The following is a 16355-nucleotide window of genomic DNA, read 5'->3' as shown; positions in this document are numbered from 1 at the left end:
CGTGCTTAAGATGAAACTAATATAATATCTATAAATATTTTTATTTTATTTTTTTATTTTATTTTTTTATTGGCCGTGCGGTGAGCATCGCTGACTTCCAATCGAAAGGTAGACAAAAAAAACCGTGAACTGAGTGGCCTGTAGATTTACGGAGACAGCCGGAAATTCCCGAAGATCCGTGGGTGATTTCCGTAACTAACTCAGTGTTCTTCGAGGACTGGAGGCGGAGCTTGACGTCGCGTCGGCGCCGACGCCGGAACTGCGTCGCACGCAGGAGGCCGTCTTCCTGCGGGCGGGACCGCGATAACAAACGGCGCGGCGGGGCGGAGCGCCTGGGCCTTGCGGACGGTAGCCGCCGGCCAGTCCCCCGGGTGTCCGCGGCAACTGCGCCATGGCTCCGTGGTCCGCGTGAGTACACGGGCTCAGCCCCCGACCCCCGTCGACACCACAGCCGCCTGCCTCGAGGGTCATCGCAGTTACACGTTCTCACTTGGGCATGATGGAAAAAAAAATAAAAAATTGGTTGTCTGTAGTCGGTTCACGGACTATAGTTTAACGTGACAACGTCATAACAAAACATTGATGAAATGATTGCATACTTGTAGGAATAAAATTGAATCATTTTTAATTGAATTATCACTATTTTTGCATGGATACAAAGAAGGAGTGAAATTAAATCTACAATTTAATTGATAAATTTACTTTTATTTGCACTCATTAATTCAAATATGTTTATTACTTTAACGAAGAGATTATTTTAACTATAACTTTTATACATGTTTGCTATTTAACTTCTTCCAATCTGTGCTATTCTGTTAAGGATAGGACGATGATAGGAAAAGTAGGAAACGAATGGGAGTGTTTCCAGTTTAATGTGCTTCGAAAGAGTCAAATCGACGGTTGTTCCAATCGAGTGGAAGAGAGATAGATGCGGTGCAAGCGTACAATTAGCGTAACGGGACACATCGTAACCGGACAATGTGCGTAACGGGACACATTTTCGTGCGTGCAGCCAGCGTTCATCGATTTATTAGACGTTGTCACGTCAAAAATGCTGAAAATGATAAATATACGCAAATTGTGCATTCAACTACATTTCTTGTAGCGAATCACACGTAGTTTCCCCACCCGCCGCTAGAATTCACTGCCGGAGAAGCTACGTCTAATATAGAATCATTCCATTTGCAGAATACTGTACCCCGGTTTTAGACCCGATTTTCGACAAGGTATTTTATAAGAATAACTGCTCATCGTGTTCCAAATTCACTAAACAGTTAATACTATAATGTTTTACCTTTGGCTTTGTGAACTGTAGTTCGCGCCATCCACCACAGATGGCAGCACCGTGGTTACACTTTTCCGTCCCATGCGACTTACGTCCAATCCACGAAATTACTCCTAGCAAATGCCGTATACCGGGAGCTAAAATGTTACAAATAAAAAAAAAGTTGAAATCATTTATGTTAATTATGGTCGAAAGGTCCTCTCAAGAGTGGTACCTATACCTAGAGATGTGAGTGGAAAAATTTCCGAGGAAATTGCACTTTTGAAAAGTTTTCTGGATAAATATAACCACATATTATTCCAGAAATTTTATTTTTCTTCCATTACCAAGACATAGATTTACCTACATAACGTAAGATAGGTTGATACACGGGGGCGCGGAAGACCACTATTATGGTAGTATATCTACCTGGCCTTTACGAAAAAGGCGGAAAAGTACCATAACGGAAATTCAAATGACGAGACAGAATTCTGCCATATTTTCGTATACACTCTGTGGAAAGAGTACAGCGGTATTGTCCTCGAAGAAGTGTATATAATACTCGGTAAGTAGCGCTGTCAACCCTCTATCTGATGCTCAGGTTAACTTTAAATCTTACAGACAGCGCTTCTGACGGTGATAGTTGCAATTACAAATAACGTCCAGATCTCAGACGAGAAGAAAAAAAATGTTTCCAAAAATGGTATATAGGGAGCAGCATTGTATACTTATTAAATATTAAAGAGTAGTTGAGATAAACTACTACTTTGCGGAACACATTATATCATGAAATTGAGATTTCATTTGAAAATTTGACTGCAAAGCATCTATTTGTAAGATAATTAATATATTTATATACAAATACATGTGTGTGTTAAATAAGATCTTTCTGATTGAAAACTACGTGGTTTATCAGAAATAATATTCTTAGGAATAGTATTCATGTGCCTATAAATATTTTTTTCGTCAAAAACGTCTAAAATATTGCATAACAGAGGTATTGGTCAATAGTTTGTGACTAAAATTTAACTGGCAATACTTCAAGAAAATATACTGATACACACTTAATTGAAATGTTTGTTTGAGCTTTAATTATAACATGAAGGAATGATAATGCTACAGTTACTAAAAACTAAAACGCTACAAAACTACAAAAAATATTTTAGCAAAACTCCGTTCCCCCGGAGAAACCCCCGGAATGGCCACCGCATGGGGAGCCCAAGAAAAGAAACGGGCTCCCCATTTGGAAGCCACCTGGTAGGTTTTTTTCTGTTCCACCCACCGTTTCTTTGGTAGCCTGACTTGTTACAAGGGATTGTATTCCTACCAGAGAAAATGCCACCATTTTGTCTGGGCAATCCGCCTTGGAGGAGCCGGGGCGCGAACCCGGGTCCTACAAGTCACAAGGCAGGCGCTCTACCCCAGAACCAGAGTGGTAGAGCGACTATCAGCAGTCTTCGTAACACTGGCATGATGTTATTTAACGAGTTTACTGTAGTTTCGTGTGTCAATAACACGTGCAGTACGTGTAGTAACATCTAACCACGGTAACGAACCAATTTATGTATTCTTATGTTATTCTTAGTTCAACATGAATTGTGTAATTTCATAACAGTGAAATATAATAAATTTGTATAACTAGTCTGACAATGTTTTAGTTGATTTTCTGCAAACAAACTTACAGTCCCGCTGTACAATAATTATATAGAACTATAGACTAGTAAAATATATGCCGATGGTAAAGTTATTTTGAAATAAAATAGTGTATTTAGTTAAAATATATGTGTGCTTACAAGCATGACGTTATTGTATAACATTTTATTTATTTGGTTTTAAAGCCACAGAAAAGTTAACCTTGTTATTTCACTTTTGGCTTTTTTTTTACTGTGATTATTATGGGCAGCTACTACTGGAAAGCTATTCAAACAACTGTTTGAAAATAGGCGTTTTCAAAATCTTAAATTAAGTACTAAATCAATGATAGTGTTGGAGATGTCAAATTAAAATATACATTTCATACTGACATCGCCTGAATTTTAGGTAATGATAGTACTGACCTTAAATCGATCAGTTTCTGAAACTAATTTTGTGAGATTTGCTTACTTATTGAGTAATATTCACATTATTTGAATACAACTATATTTATTGGAACTTGCAGTACTCCTGGGTACAGAATTCTTGGTAATAGCTTACCACAGGGTTAAGCAGGAGCATAAATGTTTTATTTCATACAATGAAACCCTCAGAAACTTAATTAAATCATCGGGATTATTAAACATGAACTTCTTTGAGTACACAACTACACAAAGTTTTTTTTTAATATGTGTACACATTGCAGTGACATCGCTATTTAATTATTTGTAATTTTAATTGTAACAAAAATTGGAATTAGGTGTTTTTATTTTGGATGTGTAATATTTCTACGTGTAATAGTATAAAACATGTATTATATTTTAACTGTTACAGTATCAAATCAAACGTTAATTTAATGGTTGTGTATGTTTATTTTCGTCCAAAAAAAAATATTTTCTACAAAAAATATCCTAAAACAAGAGATCTCACTTTTCTTATAATTTTGTTGTTTTAAATTATTATGTTCGAACTTTTCCTTCAGTTCAAAAACTTAAGTAGATAAATATAATAATTGTGTAGTGAGATTTAATTCTCCATACATACTGCACTTGAATTTTGAGATTATTACGAAATAAAAATAATTTTATTTCAAATACATTTTTTTTGCAAACGTACGGGTTTCAAATACCAAATAAATATTTTATTTTTTTATTTTTTTTAATGGTTCTTGCAATTGGGTAGATTGATTATATATATATATATATATATATATATATATATATTTAGGACATACACTATTACTGGTTATAGTTATGTCATAAGAAACCCTCAATAACAGACAAGAAAGATAAATGTGAAAACAAGTGGAACTCAGAGAACATTTAAAACATAGAAAATTACGTAGAAATAATAGGTAAAAAAAATTATTTCAGCACAGGCGGACACAGTGGGCTAACAACGATGCACCGTAAGCAACAGTTGAGCGACAAAACAGATATTTTGAAAACCACAACGATGGTAGCACAGAATAACACAGTATGTATTTCCCAAGACAATAGTTGCGACGTTTCGGGAGAGAGATTTATTCCCTTCTTAAGGCACAAACACACTGAGGTTTCTCATAACATACAGTTTAATGAGTAACATTGTATGTCCGAAACTACATCCAGAATTAATTTATCTATTATTTAAAATGTTGTTTGTCGGTTTGTCGGTTGAAATTTTATTCAATGAACTACGCTGTTTTTGAAATGAACTTAGATACTTACTTTCCTTAAACAGATTTGTATTTTATTTTGCTTTATGTAAATATTTGTTTACAATTCTATTAACAAGGCACAGGTATAAGTGCAGAGAAGCTTACTCAAAAGAGGAACCTGTTTCTGTAACAATAAGTGTCAAGAACGTAGTAAAAAAAGAGGTGGGGTAGGGTGGCCAGTTTTTTTTAGACAAATTTTTTTTTATTTTACTACATTTACAATGGCAGGAGTTTCAAAAGCACTTAAGGGATCGTCAAATAGCCTAAAAATGTATTTTCAAGCATTATCTGTGTAAAAGAGTTTCCGGAGGAGAGACTGGCTTCTGTCCTCCCCTTCCACAAATACTGTTTACACCCATGGTAAATGTGTAAACAAAATCACATGTAGTTACACACACTACTATACGCGATATACTCAAAAGACGTGAATTAAAATTTTCGTGACTGTAATTTATGATAGTTGTACTTATAATATTATATGTCAATAATTTTTCAAATCATGTGGTGATAGCCTACATTGAGTACCTACTATAGTCTGAAACTATGTATTTGTAATGTTATGCAATTATAGTACACTCACGCCTGTAGCATGAGGCATCACTACAAGGCAATCTGAGGATGAGAAAATATATACATTATTGAAGTTTATGGACCGAGTCGTAAGACACTAGATTATTATCCCAGAGAACACTGGTTCAAATCCCGGCTGGCCATTGTCATATCGTTTTGACGTGAAGTGTCTTAAAAACATCACAGCGAAACATATGGGTAACAGAACAGACGAAAAAGTCTGTATCACCTTTCTTACACATTTTCCTAACTATACATATATGCTTCGGCCTGAGACGCATTTAAGAGTCTTCCCTACCTATATCTCCCAAATAGGTATACTTAGTTTTAATTTAGGGTAGGAAAAAAATTCTGTTCAGTGTAGCTCACAACTCAGACGTGATAGGGCGGTGATTCATGTGTTTGTGTATAGAGAACCGACAACACTGAGCAATACAGATTGTACGTTCACCAAAAAACATTAATTTTGATATTATGCCTTTAGTATCTCATTTATCATATCACTGGCCATTGTTAAACATTTTCGTCGAATATTAATTGAAATGAATAGTAGGCTACCATTTAGAGTCTGTTTTGAATTAAAATATTTAGTACGTAGACAATTTCTCGTTTTTATTGTTTTTATTTTAAACTATTACACTGAAAGCGACTCGCTGACATAGAAGTTTCACGTGAAACCAACGGCCGTGAGTCTCGATACAGCCCCACCGATTTTTTTTCTAGAAAATTGGCAGGATGGTTCCTTACTGTAGGTCATGGCTAATTCCTTTCATATTGTCACTCTACTGTGGCGTTGTATTTTATCGTCTGTATTGACCTCGCTTATTAATATGTTTACGGACAAGCAAGCATTTCAGAATAAGAATAAAAATAATATCGGAAATAGGCTATTCTCCTGGTAAACAAATATAAAAATGATTTCAAGGCTTTCATAAATTAATTTTTTAGAACTGATTTCGTAGTCATTGACGCAGTTAAAATATAGGCCTAATGTCACAACTACTTAATCAATAAAACTTAAACAGAAAACATGAATCGCTCTCACTATTCCGTATTCACATTTGTGATTGTTTTGATCTGTTCTTAATGGCAATTGTTTTTCTGTACATCAATATGTTAAAATACTTTTCTAATGGTATTCACAGCCATGCTATAAACATAATGCTGGCATCACGATATCCTGTAACAGCCCCGAGATGACAAAAACAACACCACAGCCATTATGAAGTAAGGTCGTAGTGATTTCAACCCACGAAAAGAGACCCCCAACTCTATTATTGTAGTCTCTCAGTATGGCAGTCTTCCAGTATGGCAGTCTTCCGTCGACCCCCGTCAAAACAGGAGGTAATGTGCCATAATGAAAAACTACCATATTTTTATAGATCGTGGTTATAAGTATACAGTGCTGCTTCCGATAACCCATTTTTGGGAAACATTTGTGTCTATTAGTGCGCGATCTGTTGAGTTAATTTATGAATGGAACTACAGAAAGTCACCGTCAGAAGCGCTATCTGTAACTTTTTAAGTTAACCTAAGAAACAACTAGGGGTTTAACAGCACTACCTAGCGATGTATTCTTCACACTTCTTCGAGAGAAAAGCATCTGTCCTCATTCCATGGAGTGTATAAGAAAACATGGCAGAATTCCACCTCGTCCTTTAAAATTATGGCGGATTTCTGTTATGGTACTTTTCCGCCTTTTTCAAAGAGGCCAGTCGGAATACTTGCATTATGGTAGTCTTCCGTCGCCCCGATATACATTGAACAATAATTTATTCTGATTGTTAAGTACTGTTAAAACAACAGTTTGTTGTTCCTATCAGTTGGTAGAGGGCAGCATGGGTCATACCCAACTCTCAAATGTTAAGTAAGTCATTACGTTGCAAATAAAGACCAATTGAATCATTGAATGCCTTATTTGATTATATTTGTATAAAAATGATCATAGAAATTTATTCTTGTATGTCTGTGAAAGTATAACTTGTTGGAAATTTTTCCTTTAATTTCACAGTAAACTGCAGGAAAGTTTTTCGAATTTTTTTTTTTTTTCCCCAGAAAAATAACTATGTTGGGTAAAACCTTTTGAAGTTGGAATTTAAACACTGTATTATGGAAAATTTTATAAAAACTTTAATATGTATCACAAGGCGTCTGGATAATGTTTAATTGAAAAATTTTCTACAACGACCGAAAAACATTACGCGGTCGTAAAATGATTTCATTGAAATATTTAGGCTTAACATTAATATTTGTGACAAGTTGTATCGATTATTTGTTTAATTTTTTACTATTATTATTTTCTTTCTTGCTGTTATAAATTAGCTTATAATTAAACTAAAATAAAGTAAAATTTGTTGTCAATTTATACGATAAAGTTGATATTGCAAACAAAAAATAGGACATTACACAGTTTATAACACAAAACCAAATTAAAATTTTGAAAATAATGTTCCCATTTGGATGTTGGCAAAACCAAAGATGGTTCATCGTTTAAAGAATAGTTTTTCCCAAATGTTCAATTTAATGCAATACCGTATGTATTTCGTTTTTTATGGCCATACTCGTGGATATTTAAGGTCTATGGACAATGACCAATACTTTAACTGTCTGAGTGTATTTTTGTCATCTTTATTACTTACCGTAACTAAAAACTTAATATGCGGTATAAACTATATATTTGTTAACCATAGAGTAATTTAGTAAATTTTTTACCTATATTTGACTTTAACTTTCGAAAGGTGAGTATTTATTTAGTTTATGTCCTCAGAAACATCATTGGAAAATTGCTGTGTTTACATTTATAACAATAGTGAATTTAATAACCTCACTTCAATTATGCTGCAAACAAATAAAACAGTAATCATTAAACGAAAAAATAAATCCAACATTAAAAAAGATTGAACTAACAAATTTTGTTTTGCATTTCCTAGAAACTCTTAAGAGTCTACATTAATTATTAATGTACATGTTCTCTGATACAAGGCCAAAATGTAATTTTGTAAAAATAAGCCCTTTCGCAATGACAAAACTTAACGAACTTTCTCCTCATCCATCATAATGGAGGATACCTTCAGAAAAAGATAGGTATCTACGTGCACTGAGGTTAGTTCAATATGTTAACATTTTATGAAAACTGGTTTAATATATTTAATTTGAAAATGTATTATTAAAATAATTTATGTGTAAACATTGTAAGTCTCGTACAAACAGATCACTCTCAAAGTACGAAACATTAACCCTTGGTTCCATTTTCTTTTATTTCTTATGTTCGTAATTGTTAAGTAGCTACGTTGAGGCCGATCGCTGTCCATTGCGCCCGACAGTCGTCACTCGTCCGAGTAGCCCACGGCTTCACCACCATGCAGGCATGAGTGTCTGGACGAGTCCATCCCTGCCACCGTTCGGCGTAACTTCCTCGCCCCCTGGCCGTCGGTGTCACTAGAGAGCTCACGTCTCATTTCCTCCGGGACACCGCACTAAGTCCCACCGTTTCTGAAGTCACTCAACGATGCGCGTTGCGAAACAAAAGGAAAGGTGGTGTGCGAAATGATGGGTTGTGCCCGTGTGCAATCCTGATGGAAAATGTTGCCTCGCACACTGGTTGCGCAGGCTCATTGCAAAGTGCTATCCTTTCTGTTTCAGTGCTCAGTTCCTGGAGGAAGCGACTGTAGATGTCCTCCGCCTCCTGTCGCAGTGCCATTGCGTGCCCATGTGTGCGTTCGGGCTGAGTTTCCTCTTCCTGATGTTCTGCAAGACGAGGAAGCACCCCGGGACCACCCTCCCGGAGGTGGACGTCGCGTCGGCGCCTTCCGTCCGGGACGCGGAGGGAGAGGAGAAGCTGTGCCGCGCCTCCTCGACCCACGCCAGCATCCTCGTCGAGAGAGTGTCGAGGAGGCGAGGCAGCGCCCCCGACGGGCCGCGTGGCGACGAGCGCCTCGTGCACACGACGTCCCAGAGCTTCGACCTGGCGCGCGGCGTGGGCGAGATCCTCGTCAGGATCAGCCCCGGTCGGAGGGGCGACCAGTCGCCGGGCGCCGGAGACCCCGGCGAGGTGACCGAGATAAGCATCGTCGTGGGGAGCGGGGCGCCCCCGGAGGCCTGGCCGCAGGAGCGCCCGGGCCTCGACGCGGCGGCGACCCTGGGCGCCCCTCGCGAGAGCAGCTTCTCGGACTCCTGCAGCGGCGTCAGCTTCGTCACGACGCGCGGCGACCTCGAAGACTCGGGCACATGCAGCTGCGAGAGTTCCGGTCGCAGAGGACACGAGGCAGGTACCGAGGGGCGAGCACATCGCCTGGTTCATTTCATTTCGTGGAATTAATTTGTTTGAATTTTAGTAACATTATCGACATTTCTTACAATAAATTGGCAAAAGAACAGTCGAAATATAAGTTCCAGTTTAGTTTTCAAACGTTTTTATCAAGAGTTGATTTTTCAAAAATTTCCAGGAAGGGATCCCCAATAACCTTTTTTCTCTGTGGGGCATTTCTATACCCCTCAGGCTTCCCAGTATGAACTCTTTCCAAAACATCAGGGGCCTGCCCCTGGTTATCAGTACTGCGCCTAATGTCGACACTGGCCTACTGTGTTCAACTGATGATTCCCAGGGTGGGGGAGAATCTGTTAACTGCCGAGACCGAGTCATAGTTTATTTTAAGTAGTTTTGGGCACATCTGTTAGATAGCAGCTTTCATAACATTATACTAAATAGCTAAAGTGATTGTGAGAAGTAATGCATAATCTATTATTAAGCAAAAATACCAGTGCGGCATACCAGACATTTTGCATCTCCTACTAATTTACACAGACATTTTTTTTTAATTACAAAACATCATTCAGTATTTTTCGCACAATTTACTTATGAATTAGTGGGCAATAAGTTAAATTACATTGTAAATCTAACACTTTGAACCTCCTGTCAGAATTTTATATTTTTTGCTAGTAGTTATGGGCCCACCCAACAGATAATGTCACATGTCGAGTGTACATGAAAAGATACATACATTCACAAAGTTTCTGGTCTACAAATGTTTAATGTATGCGCCCTTGGTCATCCGGCACACATTCAAATGGTAATCCTGTTTACTCCATGCATTCTTTAGAATGTTTCTCTCAGTGTCTGTAATAGCTGCAGTGATGCGTTCCTTCAGTTCTTGCAGCGTTGTTGACACTGAGGGTACATAAACTTTTTCCTTAACATTACCCCGCAGGATGAAATCACAGAACGTAAAATCTTGCTACCTGGGGCCTATGACAACAGAGGGAAATCACCCGGACCAGCGCGCCCTGTCCAGCGACATGGCAGCTTGCTGTTGAGAAAGGTGCTGACAATTGTGCTCCAGTAATGTGGAGCCCCATCCTGTTAAAGATGGTCAAGGAATCAAGCAAGCAGTTAGTTGTGGCAATAACCGCAACTAAAATATATCCAGATACACAGAACTTATAGTCTTCTCGATAAATAAAAAAGAGGGCATACACCTTAGTCTTGAATATGGCACAGAAGACAATCACGTTTGGCGAATTTCTTTCCAGTTCCACACAGACACATGGCAATTCACACTCTCACATTGTAACAATTAACTTTTCCCAAAAGATGGAAAATCGCTTCATCGCTGGATATCAATGTCCCTGCAAAGTCATCATTATCTTCCATGGCTTGCTGCAAACGGGTTCAAAACTCCAATCTGCAGGCATAACAATCTGGAGTCAGGGTTGTAACAGTTGCAAATGGTAGGCTTTAAAATTCAAACGCCGCCACAAAACATTCCACCTTTTTTCTGCGGAATACCCAGTTCATGGCTTGCGTAGACTGCGAACAAAGCTCAGTATCACATGCTCCACGATTTCCTCCGAGACACGCAGTCGTCCAGTTGCTTTTCCTTTATACAGACAGCCGGTACCATGAAACTGGCTAAACCAACACAAAATGCTCTGGTGACCAGGTGCAGTTTTTCCATATGCTCAACGCCAACACTTTGCATATTCTAACACACAAATCTCTTCTCTCGCATTGCAGCTGTCTTGTAGCATGCCGTCAAAGGACTGTCATCTAGCGTGGGGATTTTTAATATGGTGAGTGTATCTATCTTTTAATGTATCACACAGTACACTTTGCAATTCGCACTCTTGTCAATCAACAGTGTTATGAAACCCGGATGAATGCTCTGTAGACTGCTGAATGGTCGCGCTTGCATGTCTCCCTCCTCGCCCCGCAACGGGCCGCAGGAGCCGGTGGGCAGCGGCATCAGCGAGCAGTTCCTGGACATCCCGCTGCGCGGTCGGTGCAGCCTGTCGCCCGAGGGACATCTCACCGACCCCTCGGTCCTCCTGGGGCTCGCCAGGATCGAGCTGGGGCTCGCGCAGAGCGCCGGCCGCGACCTGCGCCGCGACCTGCTCCGGCTGGAGGAGCGGCTTGAGGCCCAGGTACGGGGCGGCTGGTCGCTGCTCGTTGCTTGTCCACAAGTACTAGAGCGAGTAAAGGCACTGGTGGTGTTTTATGCTTCATACCTACCAAAATATATAGAATTTTTAAAATACGAAAGAAAAAAACTTCGAGAACCATTGTTCCCGGGAGATATCGATCTGTTTAACGCATCCAGTTGTATTTTAACATCAAAAATTAAAATAAAGTGAGCAGTTAAATGTGTTTGTGATTTTAAGCTGTAAAGTTACATACATATATATGTATTTATCTTTGATTTAAGCTCGATACTCGATAAGTAGTATTGTTCCCGGGATAAATCGTTACGTGCCAAGCATCCAATTAATTTTTAATGTAAAAATATGAAAATAGAGTCAGCAGTTGAGTGTGCTTGTGATGCGAAACTGTATCATTACCAAAATATATGTTTTGATTTTCGGAATTTTGATTATTACTCTGGTATGAATTCCATCGCTGGATTCTGGTGATGTATAATGAATGTATGTATGAATGTATGATGAATTAAACAATACTTATATACTCGGCATTATTTTAAAGAATTTCATGTTAAGTTTCGTTTCCGAGTCTCAAGTGTGTTCACAACGTGAAAATTCGGGGATTTGCTCGTTACTGAGTTTACTCTCACTGAAGAGTTCTGAAAGACTCACACACACATTTTTATTTTTTTAATCGTGGAAGGAGGTAGCTGTCTGGACACCCAGGACCTCTTCCCTGGCTATGTCCTTGGCTCTGTGGTCGGCAGGACTCTGAGCTGCTGGATAGCGAGATGGAGAAGCTGGCACTGAGGGAGCAGCTGAGCGATGCCGAGTACGAGCTGTCCTCCAGCCGGGCTGAGGCGGAAAAACTACGATGGGAGCTGGCCTCCAGCCGGGCTGAGTCGGAAGAGCTACGGCGGGAGCTGGTCTCCAGCCGGACTGAGGCGGAAAAACTACGACGGGAGCTGGCCTCCAGCCGGGCTGAGGCGGACAAACTACGACAGGAGCTGGCCTCCAGCCGGGATGAGTCGGAAGAACTATGGCAGGATCTGGCCTCCAGCCGGGCTGAGGCGGATGAGCTACGGCGGGAAGTGGCCTCCAACCAGGCTGAGTCGGATGAGCTACGGCGGGAAGTGGCCTCCAACCAGGCTGAGTCGGATGAGCTACGGCTGGAGCTGGCCTCCAGCCGGACTGAGGCGGACGAGCTGCGACGGGAGCTGGCCTCCAACCGGGAGGCGCTGGAGTAATGCCAGTCGTCGCTACCAGCCACGTCGACCGACCTGGAGATGCGGGACGAGTACCGAGTCCTATAAAACATTCAAGGACCATTTCATCCTTTTGACCCTCGATCGGTGCTGATAAATCTCATATTGACATCATTTTTAAAAAGCTTCACATATATTCAAGAGTTTTAAATGCTTAAACATATAATTATGTTTGCTACTTTTTTTATATTACTTTACATATTTCTATGTTTTTATACTAAAAAAAATTTACACAACATATAACAACATTTTTGTTTAAAATAAAACAAATCCTAAAAATTTAGATCATTATTTAAAAGGGAGTTGAGTTGAATTTTTTTTATATATTGTGTCTCAGGTTGCAAACCCGTTTTTTTTTTTTTTTAAAGGTTAACAATTATTACCAGAAGTAACTTTTGACAATGTAGTTACAAATTTGTCTCTTACAGAAACTAACCCATCATTTATGTATTAGCCCAATGAGGTGGCTGATGATAAACACATAAAACAAGAAAGCTTGGAATTAAATTATATATGCAATAGCATGTCAATATATAAAATAAATTATGTATATTATATATAGTTATTGAATAATAGAATAATAAATAGCTGTAAATTAAAAGGTATCAAAATATAAATAAATCCGTAAGGAATACATTTCCCTTAATTTTCCATTCTTGAAAATATTCCCTATTGGAAACTGCAGAATAAAGAACAATAAAATAGTTTATATAATAACATCTGCTGCAGAAGAGTGCATTAAAATTATAATGAATAATATAGTTGTTTTTAAGTTGGGTGTGACTGGCTGGACACAAAGCATTGCCATTCATTGTTCACACATGTATCTTGGTGATAGTGCGCTTTCTTATATTCCAATGTAATAAAATGCAAAGAAAAAAAGTTTTAAATAATTGTTTGTTTTCTGTGTGGATTCCACACAAAGGCATCCCTTTCCAGTGTCGACTTATTCTGTTTCTTAATAGTCCATTGTAAGGTCACCTAGTTAAATATAATTCAAGCAGCTAGGTCAAGCCCTGAAACATGTGTGAGTCAGGAACATGTAAAGGTAAAAAAAATATTTAACAAAAAAATAAAAATTGGTTGTCTGTAAAGTCGGTTTATGGACAATAGTTTAGTGTGTCAACGTCATAAGTCATAACAAAACATTGACGAATGGGATGTTTCAAGTTTAAAGTGCGTCGAAAAAGTCAAATCGATGGTTGTTCCAATCGAGTGGAAGAGAGATAGATGCGGCGCATGCGTACAATGCGCGTAACGGGACACAGCATAACGGGACAATGTCCATAACGGGACACTTTTTCGTGTGTGCAGCCGGCGTATCAGGAATTTTTAATTTTAAAACCTTTGAAATTAATTTATTAAGATTGCAACTGTATTATTATCTTGTAACTTAAAATCACTGACCTTAAATAATTCGCTTAAAAATAAAATGTCAGATTGATATATCTCTGACCACCCATGGTATATATTACACACATCTCTGTGGCCATTAATTTGCAATAAATTATTCAGTGGTTCCACCACATTGCCCAAGTATGAATACATTACACCATCAACGCCAACTACTGCCGGGGTTGAGACGAGATTGAGAAAATATCCAGATAGAAAATTAGCCATCAGAAGTGAAGCCTTTTTTTCACCAATTTTTTTCATCGGATGTTCACATATTAATATGGTGGATGTCTGTTTATATATGTATCAGCTTTTCTAGCCTGTTTTGATTTACGATTGCAGTTAAGCTGTTCAGAAGAAAGAGATAAAAATATACCTGTTAATATATTAATTTATATAAAAAAGTCTGAAAAGAACATTCGTGAGATTTATATGAGTTAAAATGAAAAACAGACGAGTCTAAACTGAAGATTAAACTTAAATAATATGATTGGTATACTTACTTGTGGAAATAAATTTTCCCAGGGGCTCGCACAAGATTTTTGTTCAACAAAAAAAAAAAAACCTTTTGAAGTAATTTTTCTTCAAACATCATGAAGGTTTCTTAAATTCCATCAATTTCGCAGTGATCTAGAGTGTTTTAACCTCAAATACAAGTAAAGCTGATACAATTTGTAAACAAATGGCCGCCATATTTTTATTGCAACACAGTGATTTCCCCCTTCATTTTAGACTTCATTCCCGCATCAAGAAACTGACGATTCATGTCTGATTTTGAAATATTAATATAACTGATGATTGGAAAATGTTCGAACTGTTTCGGCAGATTTTAATAAATGTGGTGACAGTGCACTTTTACCAGCTTCAACTTCTAGTTTCTTTCCTAGGGGAATGGTCTTTGACAGGTCACGAAAACGAGCCTTCTGTACAAGTGTGGTGAATGCATCAGTCCATGCTTGCTATCTCTTTCTGTTTCACAATTGTCTTGATAGCAACTCGATTAGGATAAAAAGGCACAATACCAGCTACTATGAATCCTGCACATACTATTTCTGCTGCAGAGGCTCTAATCGTCTCCATGGCTTCCTTGAGAATCTTTGGGAATTCACTTTTAGGAAGCTCACAGTTATTCTTTCTCCTACTACACCTACACTACAAAATTATAATGGGCCACGAAACATGACCACATGCTACACAAACCCTGACATACATCTAGGACTATAACTAATGCCCCCATGGGTCGAACAAAGAGAAAGGTCCCGAAAGTAAATGGCTGTTAACTAAGCTATAGCCCTATGCAAGGTCGTAGCCAGGGTAGGGGGGGTGGTTAGGGGTTCTAACACCCCCCCCCCCTTTTTTTAGACCCCATTTTTTTTTCTTATCTGAAAGCAGGTTAGCTAAAAGCCTGGGTGTCTTACTGCTATCACCGGCCACTGCAATGGAGGAGAAGAGTAAGCGAGCCCTACCGATTCTCCTTCCCTTCCCTTACCCCTGTCACGAGCAGAAGCTATGGTGACTGGGTAACTCTTCAAGCTAAAGCTTATTGTTTCCAGGAATAGGCCAGTTCTGCCGAAACCCAACCATTTTAATTCCTTTTCTTTTTGTATTGTCAATCTTCGAGCATGATTTATGATTTTGAGTGGACGTGGACAAGGCACTTGGATTGATTAAAGTATCTTTCATTAATTTCTTACTACATCACTCAAATATTTTTTTATTAAAAATTTAATTTTTTTTTCACTATTACAATATTTAAAGTTAAGTAGCTATAGGGCTAGCTGCAGAGCCTAAAGATAAAAAAAGAGAAACTATTGCTGTGAAGATCGGTAAACACAAAGGATGTGGAGCTCCGCTGTAAGATGTGCGTCTAGCCCTATTGGTAGAGGATAGTGAACTGAGGTGGCCCCGAATGGCCTCGAGCCACTAGGAATCCCTTCCTGCGAAAATACATGCGTAACTGTTAAGTAGACGAGGCCATCGCTTTGAGCTAAATGGCATTATATAAAAATCCTTTAATAATTATGAATTAACTGTCAGTTAAAAATATATTTATTAAATTTCGTACACAATTAATGAAACATGTTATTGCGCAGGCGACAATCAATCCTTCGGTAGT

The 16355-nt window shown here is 38.6% G+C and overlaps 1 protein-coding gene across 1 annotated transcript; it reads left to right on the top strand.

Annotated features, from left to right (window-relative positions):
* Positions 1 to 300: 300 nt before the first annotated feature.
* Positions 301 to 13737, top strand: LOC134538175 (rootletin-like). Its single transcript, XM_063379237.1, has 4 exons — positions 301 to 408; positions 8808 to 9429; positions 11388 to 11585; positions 12347 to 13737. The coding sequence occupies exons 1-4, from the start codon at positions 392 to 394 to the stop codon at positions 12824 to 12826; spliced, it is 1317 nt and encodes a 438-aa protein (XP_063235307.1). The 5' UTR covers positions 301 to 391; the 3' UTR covers positions 12827 to 13737.
* Positions 13738 to 16355: the final 2618 nt, after the last annotated feature.

This window comes from Bacillus rossius, chromosome 13 (assembly GCF_032445375.1).
Source record: "Bacillus rossius redtenbacheri isolate Brsri chromosome 13, Brsri_v3, whole genome shotgun sequence".
In the NCBI taxonomy this organism is placed as follows: Eukaryota; Metazoa; Arthropoda; class Insecta; order Phasmatodea; family Bacillidae; genus Bacillus; species Bacillus rossius.
This window is presented reverse-complemented; position numbering and strand designations above follow the sequence as displayed.

Coding starts and splice junctions, on each gene's coding strand:
- LOC134538175 (XM_063379237.1), top strand. Junction 9,430..11,387: donor CCGGTCGCAGAGGACACGAG/GCAGGTACCGAG, acceptor AACGGGCCGCAG/GAGCCGGTGGGCAGCGGCAT. Junction 11,586..12,346: donor AGGAGCGGCTTGAGGCCCAG/GTACGGGGCGGC, acceptor TGTGGTCGGCAG/GACTCTGAGCTGCTGGATAG.